The 20,209-nt window shown below is 42.7% G+C and overlaps 1 protein-coding gene across 3 annotated transcripts in view; it reads right to left on the bottom strand.

Moving 5' to 3' along the window:
• iqsec1b (IQ motif and Sec7 domain ArfGEF 1b) overlaps nucleotides 1–20,209 on the bottom strand; it is a 434,251-nt gene that overhangs the window by 199,126 nt on the left and 214,916 nt on the right. Inside the window, exon 1 of one of the 3 annotated variants that reach the window (XM_055648197.1) lies at nucleotides 6,906–7,056. The exons of the other annotated variants lie outside the window; for them this stretch is intronic. Coding sequence (XP_055504172.1) covers nucleotides 6,906–6,928 — 23 coding nt within the window. The 5' untranslated portion in view covers nucleotides 6,929–7,056. Of the gene's footprint in view, nucleotides 1–6,905; nucleotides 7,057–20,209 lie in introns of those variants that run through there. 3 annotated transcript variants of the gene reach the window in all.

Raw genomic sequence — 20,209 nt, 5'->3', positions numbered from 1 at the left:
CAGTCCCCAATAGTAACCCTGAGCTTCTTGCTTTTGACAGGCAACTAGAATTCTCATCTTGCTCTGATCTCTATCTTTGGTCACTTATAATTTTCATCAAAACTTAATGCAAGCTTGAGGAACAACACCGCCACCTCCGACTCTACACATTACAGTCTTCTGAACTAGATATAGAGTTGAACCGTACAAATTATCAACCTTGTATTTCACATTTACAGCGATCTTGTTTCCTCTCGTCTTAGCATTCATCACGCTTCATACATTTCCTCTTATTTATACCTCCAGACATAGGTCATTATTCATTAACTGCTATCAGCCTATTTCAGCCATCAGCGCCACTACCTGTCTCACTTACTCTCTTCAAGAACACCCATATCCCAATCCTTATTCTCTCTGCCACACCCACCTTCTGAAGAAAAACCATTTTAATTGTTAAATCTCTCTTCAATTATGTTGCTAGCATTTTCCAATTTTATTACACATTTCCAGCATCAATGTGGAATAATGTATGCTGAATTTAGCACAGCAAAACACTTTTCAAAACCAAGTTATCAGCTCATTTGTAATGATTAAGAAGATACTCAATTTGCTTTTTACTGCAACAAATGATGTAATGGAAGAATAACCTGGCATATATTAAACAGTGCCCATTGCATCTCTGTAAAGATTCACAAATTAAACACATATAATCAGGTCTGCGTTTGGTTCCGATGTCGATTATATGACTAGGATGTTTTACATCAGCTAGTTTCGGAGGATGATATAAGAATTAATTTGTGAAAAAAAATTTGCATAATAGAATGAGTGAATAAAATCGTTTGTGAAGATATCACTAAACTGGCAATAAAGAACATCTCCTGATACAAGCTTGATCTATTATTCCTATAGCGTGATTGCTGACAGTAGCAGAAGAAGTCATTAATTATTTTAAGAATTAATGCCTAGAAATTCATCCCCATTCAGTAATTTTCAATGTGCTACATAATAATGGTTACAGCATCAACTCATTTTATAGAATTCAGTCAACAGAACCAAATTTCATAAGAGGAGAACGCAGGATAAACAATTCAGTTAAATCAATTAAATAGGATTCGTTTCATCTTCAAATGTGTCATAAACATTTAGCACAGCTATTCAAATTATATATATTTTTAAATTCTGGGATTCTATTCTAAATTGCAAAATTCAAGGCAACGAATATTTAAAGCCTACCTTGGCAAGAACAGCAAATGAAGCACGATCTCAGTACACCCTTTTCAGCAATTGAAATACAGTTCTTGCCTTGGAAACCAATCATACATGAAAAATTTACAGTGGAGGGGACTTAAATATTTTAGAAGTAATACGATTCAGAATACACAACCCTGATTAAGTTTCAAGGTCAAGCTAGCTAATAGTACCAGTTATGCATCAGGTAACAAACACCTCAAAAGCTGCTCATGTCTATGGTTGCCTATTAAAAATATTTCTGCTGTTGCTGGAATCCTCTGTCAGACCTGAAATGTTAAATGTTTCTCTTCCAATAGATGCTGCCTCACCTGCTGGGTTTTTCTAGCATTTTTTATTTATATTTCAGATTTCAAGCAGTCTTTTTTTAGATTTTCTATATTTATAAGGTTGATAAATGTAAGAATATTAATGGGATTTAGAGGTACAATCTTAAGACACACCGACTTCGGAACCAGCAACCTCCTCACTGCCCACTCACAGGTCTTTCACCATGTTGCTAACAATTATTATATTAACTGCCAAATTCCTTAAATTGCATCAACAAAAAAACCTCTGGAGGCTGCAATCATGCACCATGAGGATTCTTCAGCCTACCTAGATCAAAGCAGCAAGAGGCCTCAGACCCTGTTAAACAAGCAATCACAGAGAGACAAGAAAATGTCATAGAAACATAGAATTAGAATTAGAATTAGAATTACCTTTATTGTCATTCAGACCTTACGGTCTGAACGAAATTTCGTGCCTGCAGTCATACATACAATATTACAATAATAAACAACAATAAACACAAATTAACATCCACCACAGTGAGTCCTCCAAGCACCTCCTCACTGTGGTGGAGGCAAAAATCTTAGGGCTGCAGTCTCTTCCCTCCTCTTCTCCCTCTGCGCTGAGGCGATACCCCACCGGGCGATGGTACAAACAGTCCCGCGGCTCACCGAACCCCGCAAAACGGGCCGGCTCAAACACCGCGGCCCGGGGTGGTCGAAGCTGCCGCCCTCCAGTCCAGCGGACGCAGCCGCTGGCCCGTGGCTGAACCCCGGACTCAGGTCACCGCCGCCAGAACGCCGTCCCAGCCACCGGAGCACCGTTCCAGCCCCTAGCCGGATCGCCCTCACGTGAGTGCCGTTCCTCCCTCGAGCTGGGCCGCTCCGACGGGAGCGCCATTCCACCCTCGAGCTGGGCCGCTCCGACGGGAGCGCCACAGCCCCTCACGGGAGAGTCTCGAGGTCGCCAGCTCTGCCATTAGGCCTCAGTGCAGACGGAGGCAGAGAAGGCGGATACGACAAAAAAGTCGCATTCCCCCGAAGGGAGAGACAGCAAGCCCCGTTTCAACCCCCCACCCCCCCCTCCCCCCCCCACATAAACACAACCTGAAAACCAAAATCTTAACTAGACAAAACGAAAAAAAAAAAACTCAAAAAGTAAAAACAAACGGACTGCAGGCGAGCCACTGCTGCCAGGGCAGCGCCGCCACTTCCGGAGAATAGAAAATAGGTGCAGGAGTAGGCCATTCGGCCCTTCAAGCCAGCAGCGCCATTCAATATGATCATAGCTGATCATCCAAAAACAATACCCCGTTCTGGCTTTTCCCCCATATCCCCTGATTCCCTTAGCCCAAAGAGCTAAATCTAACCCTCTCTTGAAAACATCCAGTGAATTGGCCTCCACTGCCTTCTGTGGCAGAGAATTCCACAGATTCACAACTCTCCGAGTCATGTTCAGAGCAAGTAAAAAAAAAGTTAGAACACAGGTTCCTATTGAAATCTTTCCCCTCACCTAAAACCTCTGTCCCTGGTTCATGATTGCTTGGTTCTGGGTAAAAGACTTTGGATTTACCCTATCTATTCCCCTTATGATCTTATACACCTCTATAAGATTGCCCTTCATCCTCCTGTGCTCCCAGGAACAAAGTCCTAGCCTGCCCAACCTCGCGCTATAGCTCAGGCCCTCAAGTCCTGGCAACATCATGTTTAACAGCATCCTTCCTGTAGCAGGGTGACCAAAACTGAAAACTATACGCCAAATGCAGCTTCAACAGCATCTTGTACACTGTAACAGGAAGGAGATAATGCACTGTGGCAGAGAATTCAACAGATTCACAACTCTCTGAACCATGTTCAGAGAAAGTTTAAACAAAAGTTAATTTTGTATTTTCAACTGCTTTACAGTTTTTTATCTAGTTAATCATACTACCCTTTTCTAGAACCTTTTCTTTAATCAGTTTAGTGAGACTGCTAAAGCTGTAGCATACACTATTTAATTACAACCAGCCTTTCAAAAATTCAGATATCATGACTATTTCCACAATCCTCAAAGGATTGATGTAGTTGCTGCATTAGGGCAGCACAATGCCATAGGTGGCAGAGCTGCAGCCTCAGCTCCAGAAACATAGATCCAATCCTGACCTCAAGTACTATGTGGACTTTGCGTGTTCTCCGTGTGCCACATGGCTTTTTCCCCAGGTACTCTGGTTTTCTCCCGCATCCCAAAGACATGCCGGTTTGTAATTCGATTGGCCTCTGTGAATTGCCCCGAGTGTGTAGAGTGTATGTGAAAGAGGGTTAACATAGAACTAGTGTAAACTGATGTTCAAAAGTCAGCGCAAACTCGATGGGCCAAAGGGCCTGTTTCTATGCTCTATCTTTCAATCAATCATCGAATGGCGCCTTCCTTTTCATAATTTAAATGAAACATGAAAAAATATGAAAATATTTCTAGGAAAGTCGGTCACCATCACAGCGCTCTTTGTGCATGCTTTGAAGGATGAATTCAACTCATCTAGACCAGAGAACCCCTGATGAACTTTTAATTTTGTGATACAACGTGGAAACAAGCCATTCGGCCCACCAAGTCTACGCTGACCAGCGTACACTAGTTCCACCATATGCATGAGGGACAATTTACAGAAGGCAATTAACTTACAAACTTGCACATCTTTGGAATGTGGGAGGAAACCAAAGCACCTGGAGAAAACCCACGAGGTCACAGGGAGAAGGTACAAACTCTGTACAGACAGAACAAACTTAAGGCAAAGAAATTCAAGGATACGGTGATGTTAATGCCGTGTACAAGAGAATTTTTGGTCTTTTTTGTGGCTGCTGTCGAATCAACCGAGTGCTATTACATTGCTCAACACTCAGAGGCACATAGGAAAACAAATTACTTGTCAATAAATACCATTACTAGACCTCTCCTAATGCTGAGAATATTTCTCCTATTGCAATCTCCTTCCTACAGTTTGGTCTACTCTGCAGAACCACTTCTCATAATCCCTTTCACACTCCATCCCCAGTAGTTTCATACCGTCAAAAAAAACCTCAGTTCCAGACAAGATACTCATACTGTGATCTTACCGTAGCGTCTCCACCAAGAAACTTTCTTTAAATCAATACTTCTTCAGATCAGCTGTAATACACCTGCACAGAAGTGAGGTTGTTTTCCATAATTGTGCAGAAAGATTTAGTGGGTCCATCTTGCTTTTAAATGGCATGACGCCCTTGCATATCTAACACACCATCTCAGGTGCATTGTCAGTTTGGCAGGACTGGCATTATACCAGCATAACACACGAATTTCTGCCGTAAATTGTCTACTCTGGAGATTCCTGTGTTCATCTGAAACACAGAGCATGTGTTTACGGAGTTGTGTTAAAAAAGTGTGGTCAGGATTCACAATTTAATTTAGAGCATTTCAAAACTTATAGCTTTGATAAATCATGCTAAATGGCTTGCTAGGGTCCCCTATATTTAACCAGGGTAGAGTGAAAAAAGAGAAAATTAAATACCCATTTCAGTTTTAAAACTTATGGATTATGAAAAGCAGATTCAGACAAACAGAATATGGTCCTTTCAAGCAATGAATTTCATTCCGTCTGGATCTGAAGGCTGCCACTTAAATCACAGTAGCACATCTCTATTTCTCAACAGTGCACTATATATATGGGGGTCACAAAAATAAATTGACAGTTTTCCACGGCCAGAGGTGTTGGGGCATGCAATGGTCGTTAATAGTAATTGAAATCCATCAGATGTGCCAAATCATAAATGTGGCGGCATAAATTTAACTTTAAAATTGTACTCTGGTTTAAAATTCTCATTTATCTTGACTTCAAGTCATGTTTGGGCAATTAGATTAAATTTTAGTGTTGGCATTGAAAAGGTGTCCAATGTTTGGAAAAGGTATCCAATGTTTTGCTGTACTATTGAACATGTCAGATGAAAATATTCTGCATAAATAGCCTGGTTTGTCAATCCTTATAAATATAAAGATGAACCGCCTGGAATACATAATGCTCTTACATATAATCTCCAGTATTCACGATATATTTTTTAAAAGATTCAAATAAAAACGACATGAATTCTAAGTGTACATACTATAATGTAAAACTGAGCAAATTACCACTGCATTATTTACGATAAAAATAACTACAACAGTATTTAAACTCTAGTTATTTTTTTACATTGAGCAATAAGAAAGATTATAGAGATAATTGTCTTAAAATGTCTCAAAATATTTGTTAGTTTAAGAGATCACTGTAGACTCAAGGTCCAATGCATCTGAAAACAGTTATCAAGCCTTACTTGGATGCTGGTATTAACTCATCAAGGAATTAAAATATGATATGTATCCATTTGAACAGATTTGGGTAAATTAATATTTTTTAATTCAAACAATGAACAAGCAATAAAGTAAACGGAGTAGGTTTTATCATAAACTTCAATTTTTGACAGCTAACATAATTACAACATATCAAAAATGACACTTTTCTCTTCATTGACTGGTGACTTAATTTATTTGCAATTACTGTCATTAAATGCTGCATTAACACAGCAACTAAAGGTGTTAGTGCTCTTCTTTGGTTTCTAGCAATACATGATTTATGTCCACGACAAAAAAAGTACACATACATTACTAATGTATTCCCATTTAATCTTTCATTTATATTATACAAAACATTTGTTTCGTGTCCACATTCGACAGGTAACACATACCATCATAACGAAGCAATCCAATTTACAAATGAACAGTGGAGACAGTGATCAGTGAAAGATTAGCTCAGGTTTCTTGTTAACAGAAAATGATTTTTTGATTATCATCAGTTAAATTATGTACTAAATCTCTCATGACACTAAGGAAATGATCATGTACATGTTCAAAAATCATGATTGTTTCCAAGTTACGTTTTTTTCATTTTTACCCAAATTGCAACACATTTCCACACCCAGAAATTAAGATCTGGCCCCTCCAGGTACAGATTTTATTTAAGAGATCAGGATACACAGTACACAGATATGTTGTGATACATTACAAAATTGCAGTCCTTACCCTTGCCTGCATATTTATGTATTTAGAATGAACCTTGTAATCAACCACTTTGCAAGACATGCCTCAAAATTAAAATTTTGCATTGAAGTCTAATCACATTCTTGCAGTACACCTGATTGCAACCCATCTTATCCAAAGCCTTAAACATTAAAATATCTGCTTCTAAATGTAATGTGGACGGTGAAATGTTTGAGCAGTCAGAACGATCACAATAAAATAATTAAATCACTGCAACGGCTTACATTCATCAGATGGTCGTTTGTTCATCTTTTAATGTTACCACAAACTAACTGTACAAACCATAACCTGTTAAATGTCTCAAAAATATCAGGTAACCATGTACTTACAAATGACAATGTCTAAAGGCCATTTTGAAGCTGTGTCACCTTGATGATCGAATGAAAAGCAAAGATGGTTCATTAGGCTATTGGCAAAAACTACAATCACTGGCCTTCCACATTTCTTCCAGTCCAGTTAAAAGGGTCACAAATACAGCAGTTTGATGCAAGCAGCAAATAACTGCATCACCGAAACAGAGCTCTGGGTAAGATATGATGGGGTTGTAATATGTTCCTATAGGACTGTTTTTCTGCATATGATCCCACATTTAATAGACCTCTCTAAATTAAACAACATTTCAGTTATTTAATTTACTCTCAAAATCCAACATGCATGAAATATAGTCACATTTAAGCTATATTTCCACCTCCATTTAACCAATGTAGTTCAGTCCAAAATAGTGATTCCTGATTGGTGCCACATCACCATGGTAACATCAGTTATCAGTTGAGGCAAATCTCGGTCCCTTTGACAATGGCAAATCAATTTATAGGCAAGTCATTACATAATGAATGGCGCCTTAGATGTATTTAGGTTTAATGAACATTCACATAATTAACAAGACAGAGGAAGATTAACTAAAATCCTTCAAATTTTAATTACAGCAAACTACAGAAACGCTTCCAAATTTAGTGTGGAAAAGAACACATTATATTGAGACATTAAGCAGTATTTTTCAGTCACGCAGCACCATTTCTTTAGCATAATAATGCAAGAGTAATGTTTCAATTTCTACAATTCTATGTTCAAATAGCTGACAAAATCAAATAATTATTTTATTTGTGAGAATTTGACAAAATAATTGTAACAATATATTATACGATTTAGAACGAGAATATATTTTTGTCGTCGTGGACAAGATGGGCCAAGGGTCCAGTTTCTGTGGTACAGCTCTATGACTCTACGACTTACACTTACATAATTAGTTCTAAAATAACAAAGCCTCAAGAGCAGACAGACATCTCCACTGCAATCATACAATTCTGCGATTCTAGAATTGTCTTCCACAGCTGAGAAGAGGATATAACTGGGTTCTTAATTATACCACCATATGCCCACCTTCACGAATCGAGACAAATGTTATTGTGCTAATTACAGAGAGGTTCCTTATGGGCCTGTCCCACTTAGGCGATTTTTCAGGCGACTGCTGGCGACTGTCAAGTTGCCAGCAGTCACCTGAAAAAACGGCAACTGGAACGGCGACTGTTAGAGTGGAACACACACACAAACACGTCGCTTCCTTCACCAGCCCGTTATGCAGGTGGGGGACAGGGCAAGAGGGAAGAGTGCTGTCTGAGTGAAGTTCACATGGTGCAAAGCCAAGGTGATACAGACACACACCGCGATGAACAGGAAGGTTGGCGCTGTAATTAAGATGGCTAGCACAGTGTACGGTAAGTCCTTTAAAAGAGGGGGGGTGAGAGGGGGGGATTGGGGGGGAGAGGGGAGGAGAGGGCAGGAGAGGGCAGGAGAGAGAGGAGGAGAGGGGGAGAGGGGGAGAGGGGGGGGAGGGGGGGAGAGATAGTGGGGAGAAGGAGGGGAAGTGGGGGAAGGGGGGAGAAGGAGAGGAGACAACTTTTAAGATGCCCGAGATACACGGCTGTGAAGTTCGGCGGACATTTAACATTACCGGTCGGTTATCCTTGGTTCTGAAAAATATTGCTTACGTTTTTTTTCCCAATGAGCCAATGAAATTCACCGGTCAGCACCGGCTACAACCTATGAGAACCTATGAGAACCTTCGGCCTCCTGTAAACCTACTAGGACCTCCTGGCGACCCACCTACGGCACGAGAATTCTTGCTACTCTCCATGGCGGCTTCATGCTAGTCGGCACTAATTTTTCAACATGTTGAAACGGGAACTTATGGCCATGAAGGCGACTCCCCAGCAACCACCCGCAAACATGTGGCGACCATGTAGTGACTGCATAGTCTCCTGCAGTCGCTTAAAAAGTCGCCTGTGGGACAGGCCCATTACTGTCCACCCAAGGGACAGTCAGTGCTTAGATCCTTCTCAACCTTTGCATTTCAGAGGCTAAGGAACTGTTCCCCAAATCACAGTGGAGACACTGTCCATTAAAGCTACTGTTTATATGATCCTTACTGTACAACATTCCTAGTAAAATGCAGGGATCATGACTAGCCTCTGTGCATGGGCTTGTATGAATTCACTAAAATCTTTGACTCCATCAGGAGGGACTATCGAACATCAATTTGGTCTACAGAACATCAATTTGGACCACAGAAATCGGTCTAATTTTTTACATTTGCTCTATGATAACATGCAAGCTCCGATACCAATCAATGGGTGCACAACACAACCAAACTCAGTGAAGCTCCAAGGCTACATCTTGCCTCAATGCGTTTAATCTTTCTCACCACACTGTTGCATCTCACTTGAAATAAAGTTCCCATGAAAGTAGAATTATTCATTAGAACCAAAGATACCAATTAATTGCATGCATACTTCATAACCAAGCTAATTCAAGCCTTTGTAGGAGAACTGCAGTATAGGTGATACCTGCATTATGGACACTTTGATAGTGGGCATTCTCCCTTACAGAGCTCACAAATTACTACTCAAAAATTTGAGGTACAGAATAAAACATAATATCTGCGCAAAATCACAATTTATTTTTCAACTCTCGTTTCTTGATGCATACGTAGAAAACGTGACGTACAGAAAAAAATCACAATACAGCCGGCTTTCTAGGAGCACAACTCAGAAAATGCTTGCATTATGCATGCTTTGAGACTGATTGGTAACTTGATAAATGAAGCACACGAGAGGTTGGGCCTTAATACACTCCCAACTATACCCATTAACTGCTGTATCAAGCGGTTAACTAACAACAGATGTTCATGACAAGACCCTGGAAAATTGACATTGGTCATTTCCCATACATTGCGAGCTAGCACTCAATGAAGGCAGAGATTAGTGAGGAAATTCACCTTAGCCTTTAAGGTCAATTGGCCAATTGACTAAAGGGCATCTGAAATTGAAAATCTCAGATCTGGCACATAACACACAGTCAACCAGACAGCAGTAATTATGGCCCTTTTATTTGCTCCTGAAATCCAACTACTGATACCTGATAACTCAGGCATAGGAAAACATCACTAATACTGCCTTGCAATATTCTCAAATTGAACAAGTTTAGTTTTTCCTTCCCCTGGATCTAGTTCCTCTCATTTGGGCCTGCCACAATGTTGCACGATCAATACCAGGATTCACGACATAGGAACATTATTCTGAGCTCTGGTATGGGAGGAAATTACCAGATAGACATATAAATTTGAATCAATGTGTCAAAGATCATAACGCTGCCTCATTTCAAATTGACAATTACCTTTCCATGCAAAACTTACCGACGACCTAAAACTTCACCCATTCCTTCTCTCCAGAGACGCTGCCTGTCCCGCTGAGTTACTCCAGCTTTTTGTGTCTATCTTCGGTTTAAACCACCATCTGCAGTTCATTCCTACAAACTCCAAAAAAGCTCTGAAAAAAGCTCTGACCCACAAGTGCTCAAAAGGAACAAGGAACTTTCTGGATGGTACTGAGAATCCCAAGTCCATTGATCTGAGAAGGCTTGTGTAAGCAGTAGACGGAGCATAGCACCTCACAAACTACCCACCAAACAGCCACCTTCTGCCCCCTATGTGATAGAATGCACAGCAGTTTTTACACTGGTCTCATTAGCTGCCTAAGAATCCACAAAAGCAGATTGGAAGCAACTCTTTACCAAAGAAATGTATGCGACTGTGTGATGAGATAGGGAGATAAGAATACATTTTCCATTCAAAATATATGCTCTTATATATTTAGCAATTCTATGACGTCTTTAAAAGTTCCACTGTGGGAAAATGAACTGGGCAATACCGAATGCAACTGTAATAGGTAGCAGAATTAGCTCCCATCCTGTAAAGGTCCTAGTTCAGAATCAGAAATAAAAAACAGATGCAGGAAACAGAGAATCAGCTTTTGAACATTAAGGTGAGGAGACCAAGAACATTGATAATTAAGCACTAGTACTCATGGTATTTATTGAGGAAAAAGGCAAATCGAGGGAGTGGACATTTTTACAATATCGTGCTTTGATCTTTGACATTTTGATTTAAATTTTAAAACGTTTTTAAATGCACATTTTTCAGGGAAACCTCACAGATATAAATAGCCTCATGTTGTGAATATATCCATCATTGTTAATGTCTATCTCAGGAGGCAATAAATTGTTGAAAATATTTCATATAGATACGATATTTGACAAAATATATTTAGCAAGATGATTAATTATTTATTTTACTTAATCTTAATGTTGTTAATTAATTAGTTTCTCTTTTACAACCAGTTTGATACTGATGTTAGCTGACAGTCTCAGGAGGCAAAGAGGTCAAGGTTTCATTTTAGCTACATTAAAAATTTAAATATGCTGAGTTGACATATCAATGGTCATGAAAGGAGAAACCATATGATCTGTAAGTTTTGCATGGAAAGGCAATTGTCAATTTGAAATTAGGTAGTGTTATGATCTTTGACATTGATTCAAATTAAAAAAAACTTTTTATACTTACTAGTTTTTTACCTCAGGACATCTAAAAGCACTTCATCGCTAAAGATAGATTCTCTGAAGGATAATTATTAGAGAGAAAGATGAGAAACACACTAGCCAATTCAATTACAACTACACGATTCCCCACACAAGATGATAATTAATCAAATTATTACATATGAGTTCTTCTGCATTAATAATAGTTAAGATGAAGTTAATAATATTTAGGGTACACAAAAATGCTGGAGAAACTCAGCGGGTGCAGCAGTATCTATGGAGCGAAGGAAATAGGCGACGTTTCGGGCCAAAACTCTTCTTCAAACTGATGGGAGGTGGGGGGGAGAAGGAAGGAAAAAGGGAGGAGGAGGAGGGAAGTGGTGGTACGGGAGGGAAGAATTGACAAGGGAGTTGCGGAGGGAGCGGTCTTTGCAGAAGGGAAGACATAGGGGGAGATGGGAAGATGTGGCGAGTGGTGGGGTCATGTTGGAGGTGGCGGAAATGGCGGAGGATTATTTGTTGTATTTGCCGGCTGGTGGGGTGAAAGGTGAGGACTAGGGGGACTCTGCCCTTGTTGCGAGTGCGGGGATGGGGAGAGAGAGCAGTGTTGCGGGGTATGGATGAGACCCTGGTGCGAGCCTCATCTATGGTGACGGAGGGGAATCCCCGTTCCCTGAAGAACGAGGACATTTCCGATGCCCTGGTGTGGAACGTCTCATCCTGGGAGCAGATGCGGCATAGGCGGAGGAATTGGGAGTATGGGATGGAGTCTTTACAGGGGGCAGGGTGGGAAGACGTGTAGTCCAGATGCGTGTAGACCAGAAATATTAATAATTTTTAAGATTGGGTGCTAAGCAATTTCACTGGTGTTTGGAGCCATTTGTACAACCGTTGCAAATCCTCGGCTTTCTGTGAGATTATTACCTCCTAAGTCTTGCGAAGCAAATTTTAAAACTGATCACTTATGCCATGACTTGACTGAACAGATGTGACATGGTGACTCTGATCTGGATTGAAAAGGTAAATGCGGTTAAGTAGTTTGAAATTATTTTTCTTATTTCACATAAAGTTTTAATTTATATGATAAATAAATAAATGTATTTTATTTTAATCTTCTCACACAGCTGTCTTTAAACCTTGGAGAAAGGAACTGCAGATGCTGGTTTAAACCAAAGATAGAACACAAAATGCTGGAGTAACTCAGCGGGACGGGCAGCATCTCTGGAGAGAAGGAAAGGGTGACGGTTTGGGTCGAGACACTTCTTCAGACTGATGTTAGGGGAGAGGGAGATACATAGATAAGGAAGTGTAAGGTGTGAAGACAGGACAAAGTGAATAGCGATCATTGTTAGCTGGGAGAAGGTAACAACAAAGCAAACAGAGATAAAATGTAGTCGGAGACAGTAAGACTGGTCAGAGAACTGGGAAGGGGGAGAGATGGAGAGAGAGGGAATGCAAGAGTTCCTTGAAATTAGAGAAGTCAATGATCATGCTTAACAGTAAGACTAGCCGAACATTGGTCAAACTGGTGTCAACATTGTAGGCATGTAGAGAGATAGAGATCATAACCATAATAATCATAATAATACTTTTTTAGCCAAGTATATTTTGCAACATACGAGGAATTTCATTTGCCATACAATCATACCAATAAAAAGCAACAGAACACACAAAAATACAATTTAACATAAACATCCACCACAGTGATTCCTCCACATTCCTCACTGTGATGGAAGTCGGGAAAAAAAGTTTGATCTCTTCCCTTCTTTGCTCTCCCGCAGTCGGGGGCCTCGAGCCTACCGTTGATGGGGCGATCTTGGCTCCCGTTGCCGGCAGCATTTGGACCCTCGCGTTGGGGCTATCAAGCTCCTGCAATGGGGGGGGGAGAGAATCTCAGCTCCCCGCGCGAGGCGATCTACCCGGGGCTGGTCTAAACCTTCTGCATCGTTTGCAGCTTCCTGACATCGGTCTCTACCCAAGTGCGAGCTCCTCGATGATGAAATCCGCAGGCCGCGGTTGGAGCGTCGATCACAGGCAAGGGATCGGCTCTGATGGTAAGTCCACATCGCTGCGGTGGGGCTCAAAATCAGTCTCAAGCAAGGCCACCAGCTCCATGATGTTAGGCCGCAGAGCAACAGGAGATACGACCCGGAAAACAATCGCATCTCCTGCAAGGTAAGAGATTGAAAAAAGTTTATCCTATTAGCCAATGTTCACCTAAAAACAAAGTGGAGGACTTAAGGTCAAGGCTGCTTCAACAAAGGGAGCTGAGGGAATGCTGTGTGCTCTGATTCAGAAACATGGCTCACCCCCAACTCCCCAGGCTCAGCCATCCAGCCTTAAGGTTCATCCATCACATGGACGGAACGCAGGCATCAGGGAAAGGGAGAAGCAGGGGCGTCTGCCTCATGGTCAACTGTGTGGCGCTCAGACGTGGCAGTTCTGTCTAACTCCTGCTCCCCGCACCTGGAACATCTGGCAGTGAAGTGTTGCCCCTTCTATCTCCCGAGGGGATTCAGCCTCCCTCGTCCTGACCACGGTCTACATCCCACCCCAGGTAGACGCCCGTCTAGCACTGGAGGAGCTACATGCTGTGGTCAACAAACACCTGTCAGCGTACCACAAAGCCATTACCATCATAGCCAGGGACTTCTACAATGTCAACCTGAAAAAATCACTCCCTAACTACCACCAACACCATTCCTGCAGCACCAGAGGGTTATACACCCTTGACCACTGCTATATGACCATCAGAGATGCCTATCGCTCCATCCCTTGTCCTCACTTTGGGAAATCTGACCACTCAGCAGTACTACTTCTTCCTGCATAAAGGCAGCAACTGAAGAGCGCACCCCCAGCAGAGAGGACCACACAGAGCTGGTCAGGAGAGGCAGTGGAACAACTATGGGACTGTTTGGAGTCAGTAGGCTAGGTAATGTTCAAGGATTTGGCAACGGACCTGATTGAATACGCTACAATCGTTAATGACTTCATAAGGAAATGTGTGGAGGACTGTGTTCCTTACAAAAACCATGAGAGAGTTTTTGTAACCAGAAGCCTTGGATGAACCAGGAGATCCGCATTCTTCTGAGGACTAGATCCCAGGCATTCAAGTCTGGCTACTCTGAGGTATATAAGAAGTCCAGATATGACCTTGACAAGGCCATCAAAAAGGCCAAAAGAGACTTCTGCTCTAAGTTGGAGGATAAGCCTGATGTTCGGCAGTTATGGCAGGGCTTGAATACCATCACTTCCCACAAGGCAAAAATAGGGGGCAGCTCAAGCAACAACAAAGTACCACTCTTTGACGTGCTCAATGTGTTCTACACACGCTTTGTACACTGACATGCCTTCCCGAACCCTCATAAAACATGGTATTACAGTCAGTCAAAGAGGCCGTCGTCAGAAGATCCTTCAGGGGGATGAACCGTCAGAAAGCGCCTGGACCTGATGGTATACCCGGTCGTGTTCTCAAAACCTGTGCAGGCCAACTGATTGGAGTTCTTGCAAATATCTTCAACCTCTAATTACTTTCTGAAGTTTCCACTTGCTTTAAGAGGACATCAATAATACCGGTCGGTGCCCAAGAACAGTAAGGTGACGTATCTCAATAACCATCTACTGGTGGCACTAACGTTCGTGGTAATGAAGTGCTTTGAGAGGTTGGTTATGGGGCATATCAACTCCTACCTCAACAAGAACCTCAACCCAATACAGTTTGCCAACTGCCACAAAGGTTAATGAAGGATGTGATCTCACTGGCTCTCCACTCTGCACTGGACCACTTGGACAATAAAAAACACATACATCAGGCTGCTGTTTATAGACTACAGCTCGGCATTCAATACCATCATCCCCTCCAAGCTGGTTACCACCCCCCACCCCCCACACACCCCCGGTGGGGTTCCCTCTACATCGGAGACCTGGGGTGGAGGGTACTGCACCGAGGAGTCCCTTGCAATCTGTTTCTCTCACGGTTCACAGACTCGCCAGCCGCCTGCCACTTTTGTGGGCAAGAAGAGTCTGTGTACCACGTGTATATGGAGTGTGTGAGGCTGCAGCCCCTGTTCCATTAACTAAAGGGGCTGCTCCTTGCCTTCTGGCTGCACTTCTCACCATCATCCTCATCTTTGGACACAAGATTTGGACCCAGCTTTCTTATATTGTGAAAGGCTGCATAATCTTTCAGTCATGCCATATTCAGATTTGGTAGGAGTGTTTTACTGATAAGAAAAATGTATAATTATGCTAACTGTCCTTTGTTCTGAGAGTAGGAGCCCGAGAAGCACTGAGCAACATTTGTCCTCATTGTAATCTCACCACACCCGACTGAGGAATCAATTAAAGTTAGCCACGGTTTACCTTTAACAGTTTTTGTTGCTATCTGCTTTTTAAGAAACAAACTTTGACATTTGGCGTAGTCGGCAGGATCTAGCAACAGATGACTAGAGTAAGAGGGTGCAGTTTACCGGGATCTGAAGGGGAGCAAACTGAGCCCTTTGAGTCTGGCCACCCGAAGAAGCTCCCGGTAAAAAGATAAACTGAGGTCCCTTAGTCTGAGGTTGGCCTGGTTCCAGCCAAGATCCTTAGAAGCAGACAGCGAAGGTAAGACGACGTATAACGGATTGGCTTGTGTATTGGAAATGATTAAAGGATTGGGCACGGCAGACTAAAGAGGTTTTGTCACAATTAAAGGATTGGACACGGCAGACTACAGCGTTTTTGTCACTAATTGTGTATTGGAAAGACAAGGTACCTTGGAAAGAAGTGTATTGAAAAGACAACCTGTGCTCCATATTGTGTTCCATATAATTTACAATGTCATTCAGATGGCACCGAGCCATTCTTTTGTTCTACTAGTCCATGCTTTTGTAGAAGAACAACTACATTTTAGATTTGACTATTAGATTTGACTATTAGCTCTTAAATCTCCCCTTGCCTCCCTTGGAGACTATGGGTGAGTGGTGAAATATTGCGTTGAAGGACCAGGCCTCCCGTGTGACAGGGACCCAATGGGTCCCATTAGGCCTAGTATGTGACAATAAACCATTCTTGACTCTCATGATGGAAGGTTGTTTTTCTAGTGACTAGTGGCGTGCCTCAGGGATTGATGTTGGACCCATTGCTGTTTATGGCTTTTAAGCTGGAGTCCCGAGGCAATAATATATTCCCATAGTTTGTGGCAAGGCTTCCACATTATAACGGGCTGCAAAACAAAGGAGGGCAGTATTGCTGGGAACAATGGGTCCCTCCCCAATGAGCTCATGTATTCGACACCCGCTTTGAACAGGTCGGTGGAGGAATGTCACTGACCCCGCCAGTCTCGGCTGTGCCTACATCAAAGGTTACCGTGGCAGACGCAAGATCGGACTTCCTGAGAGTGAATCGGCAGAAAGCAACTGGCCAGGATGACGTCTCTGACCGCATTCTCAGGACCTTTGCCGATCAGTTGACAGAGATATTCACAGACATCCTTAACCTCCCACTACTCCAATCTGAGGTCCCCACCTGCTGCAAGAAGATCACTGTCATCCCGGTGACAAAGAAAAGTATGGTAGCATGCTTTAATGGCTATTGTCTAATGGCTCTGACCTCCATCATCATGAAAATCATGATGTGCTTCAAGAGACTGGTGATGGCGCATATTAATTCCAATCTTCCAGCCTGCCTTGATCAACAGCAGTTTGCTTACCATTGCAAAAAGGGCCACATCCGACGCCATCTCCCCACCTCTAAACTCATCTCTGGAACACTTCGACAGCAAGGACTCCTACGTTAGACTCCTATGTATTGACATAGCTCGGCCTTCAACACCATAATCACATTCAGGCTCATTGCAAATTCTTAGACCGAGATATCAGCACCCCCCTCTGCCACTGGATCCTCGACTTTCTGACCCACAGAGTGCAACCAGTGGGGATAGGTGGCTACATCTCCTCCACAATAATTCAAAATTCAGGTGTAACTCAGCAGGACAGGGAGCATCTCTGGAGAGAAGGAATGAGTGACGCTTCGGAATGAGACCCTTCTTCAGACATGTAAGTAGTCCAGGCATGACCTCCAGAAGGCCATCAAGAATGCAACGAGACACTTCCATACTAAATCGAAGACTCGGGCAGATGTGCGGCAACTGTGGCAGGGCACATCATTAACTGCTATCATTTGAAGAGAGTAGATCAATGACTGCTACTCATCACTCCCAAACAAGCTCCATTCTTTCTACGAGCGCTTCAAAAGGGAGAATGAAGATGTACCTTCACAGGCTCTCAACGATCTTGTGAGCTCAGTCTCTATGGTGGACCTCAGAACATCCAACACGATCACCCCTTCTAAACTCATCATCAAACATAGGGAACTGAATCTATGCTCTTTCTTCTGCAACTGGATCCTTGAGTTCTACAATGGCTGACCCCAATCACTATAGTTAGGAACCTCTTCCTCAATAACTATCAGCATAGGGATGCCTCAGACTGCATGCCCAGTCACCTTTTCCCATGTACAGAGGCATCTCAGATCTGCAGACTCATGACTGCAGCCAGGCACAGTTCAAACGTCACCTTTACATTTGCCAACAATACCACCGTTGTTCAACAAATAAACGGTAATGGCGAGTCAGATTACAGGAGGGAGATAGATAACCCGGTTGAATGGTGCCAGAACCAGTGGTGGACCTACCATTTTGGGGCGGTGAAGCTTGAACTGTTATGGGGCCCCTTCGCAACCAGCAATGAGGTCTGGGTAACCACTGTTATCTTCTTCAATGGGGTGGTTCCTCGACAGATCACCACAAATTTTAATTTCTGTCATAAATGTTAATAGTGTTTTAAATTATTTATAATTATTTTATATTAAATATATTTAGAATGAAACATCCTTAATTTGGACATTTTTTTGATTTACGACTAGCCTACAAGATACTTTAATACTTTCAATTGTTATTTTAACTATTTTTTTGTAATGAATTACACTACATAATTAATATTATTATTATTTTTTAAAACCCCTTCTCACATAGTAACATTTTTAAGCATTGTGGACTAAGCATGATATTCGCCTCCAGGAAAAAAAAGTAGGAAATATTGGCCGGTGGATCCAGGAGGCTGCCTAGGCCCACGGTGCGGTCCAGGGGGCAATGCAGGGGGAAGCTCCTGCATTTTCAATAAATTGAAAGTGATTCTCAAGCTTTCTGCTAGTAGTTTACATAACAGAAGCTTGGAATTTTTCTAACACAAAAGCAGTAAAATAACCGCCAAAAGATATATATTTCACAAAATAGACAATAGACAATAGGTGCAGGAGTTTGCCATTCGGCCCTTCGAGCCAGCACCGCCATTTACTGTGATCATCCACAATCAGAACCCCATTCCTGCCTTCTCCCCATATCCCTTGACTGCTATCTTTAAGAACTCTATCCATCTCTCTCTTGAAAGCCTCCACAGAATTGGGTTCCACTGCCTTCTGAGGCAGAGAATTCCACAGATTCACAACTCCCTGTGTGAAAAAGTATTTCCTCATCTCCGTCCTAAATGGCTTACTCCTTATTCTTAAACTGTGGCCTCTCCCAGCATCGGAATCATGTTTCCACCTCGACTAATCACCTCGCCTCATTAAACCCCTCGATTGAAGACGATACGTCACTACCAAACTTCTCCTCACACCTAATCCGCACCACGACTAATCGCTGCCTCTACCTCTCACCTCGACTAAACCGTATCTCACTAAACCTAGCCCCACAAATAAACCTCACACCTTAAACCCACCTCAACTTAACTAAACCTCCAACGACCTCATTAAACCCCTCGCCGATACCTCACGACTATACTCCACCTCACACCTAATCCGCACCACGACTAATTGCTGCCTCTATCCCCCCGGCCCCCAACCAGGGGGCGGAGCCGAGCTGAGCGCGAAGAGCGGCGCAGGCACATTGCCCGAGAGAGCCAGTGGGAGGGGAGGGGCTGACATTGACATTGAGCCCAAGCCCCGCGCCCCCGCTCGCATTCGGGAGCGGGAGAGAGGCGGCGATTAGTCGAAGCAGCGATTATGTGTGAGGTGGGAGGTTTAGTTGAGGAGAAGTTTAATGAGCACCATTTAATTGTGAGGTGAAGTTTAGTCGAGGCGAGGGGTTTAGTCGAGGTGAAAAATCAGACTAAAGTCACTTCTGGGGCCCTTCCGGGATTAGGGGCCCTGAAGCATAAGCTTCATTAGTTTCATAGTAGATCCGCCCCTGGCCAGAACAACCATCTTGCTCTCAACCTTAACCAGACCAAGGAGTTGATTGTTGACTTTAGGTAGCTGAGGGACCATGCGCCTATCTTCTTTGGCGGGACGGCAGTGGAGAGCGTCAACAGCTTCAACCTCCTGAACACACGCATCTCTGGTGATCTGACCGGGACCCAGCACACTGATGCAATCACAAAGAAAGCTCATCAATGCCTCTATTTCCTCAGAAGTTAGAGCATTTCAGCAATTCAGCATTTTGTCAAATAATCTATTAGACCTCTACAGGTGTAAGGTATAATCTTCCCCATCGTCGACAAGAGCTGCAGGATGTGCTGCCTCAAAAAGGCAGCTAATATCATCAAAGACCCATATGACATTGGTCATGCTCTCTTCTCGCTTCTTCTATCGGGAAGGTTGTACAGGACCCTCAGAGCTGTCACATCCAGGTTCGAGAAGTGCTTCTTCCCATTAACCAGCAAGCTCCTGAACCACTTTGCACAACCCTAACCACAACCCAGCACAGCCACAAATCACCACA

This window comes from Leucoraja erinacea, chromosome 16 (assembly GCF_028641065.1).
Source record: "Leucoraja erinacea ecotype New England chromosome 16, Leri_hhj_1, whole genome shotgun sequence".
NCBI lineage: Eukaryota > Metazoa > Chordata > Chondrichthyes > Rajiformes > Rajidae > Leucoraja > Leucoraja erinaceus.
Note: the sequence above shows the minus strand (reverse complement) of the source record. Positions and strands in the feature narration are given on the sequence as shown.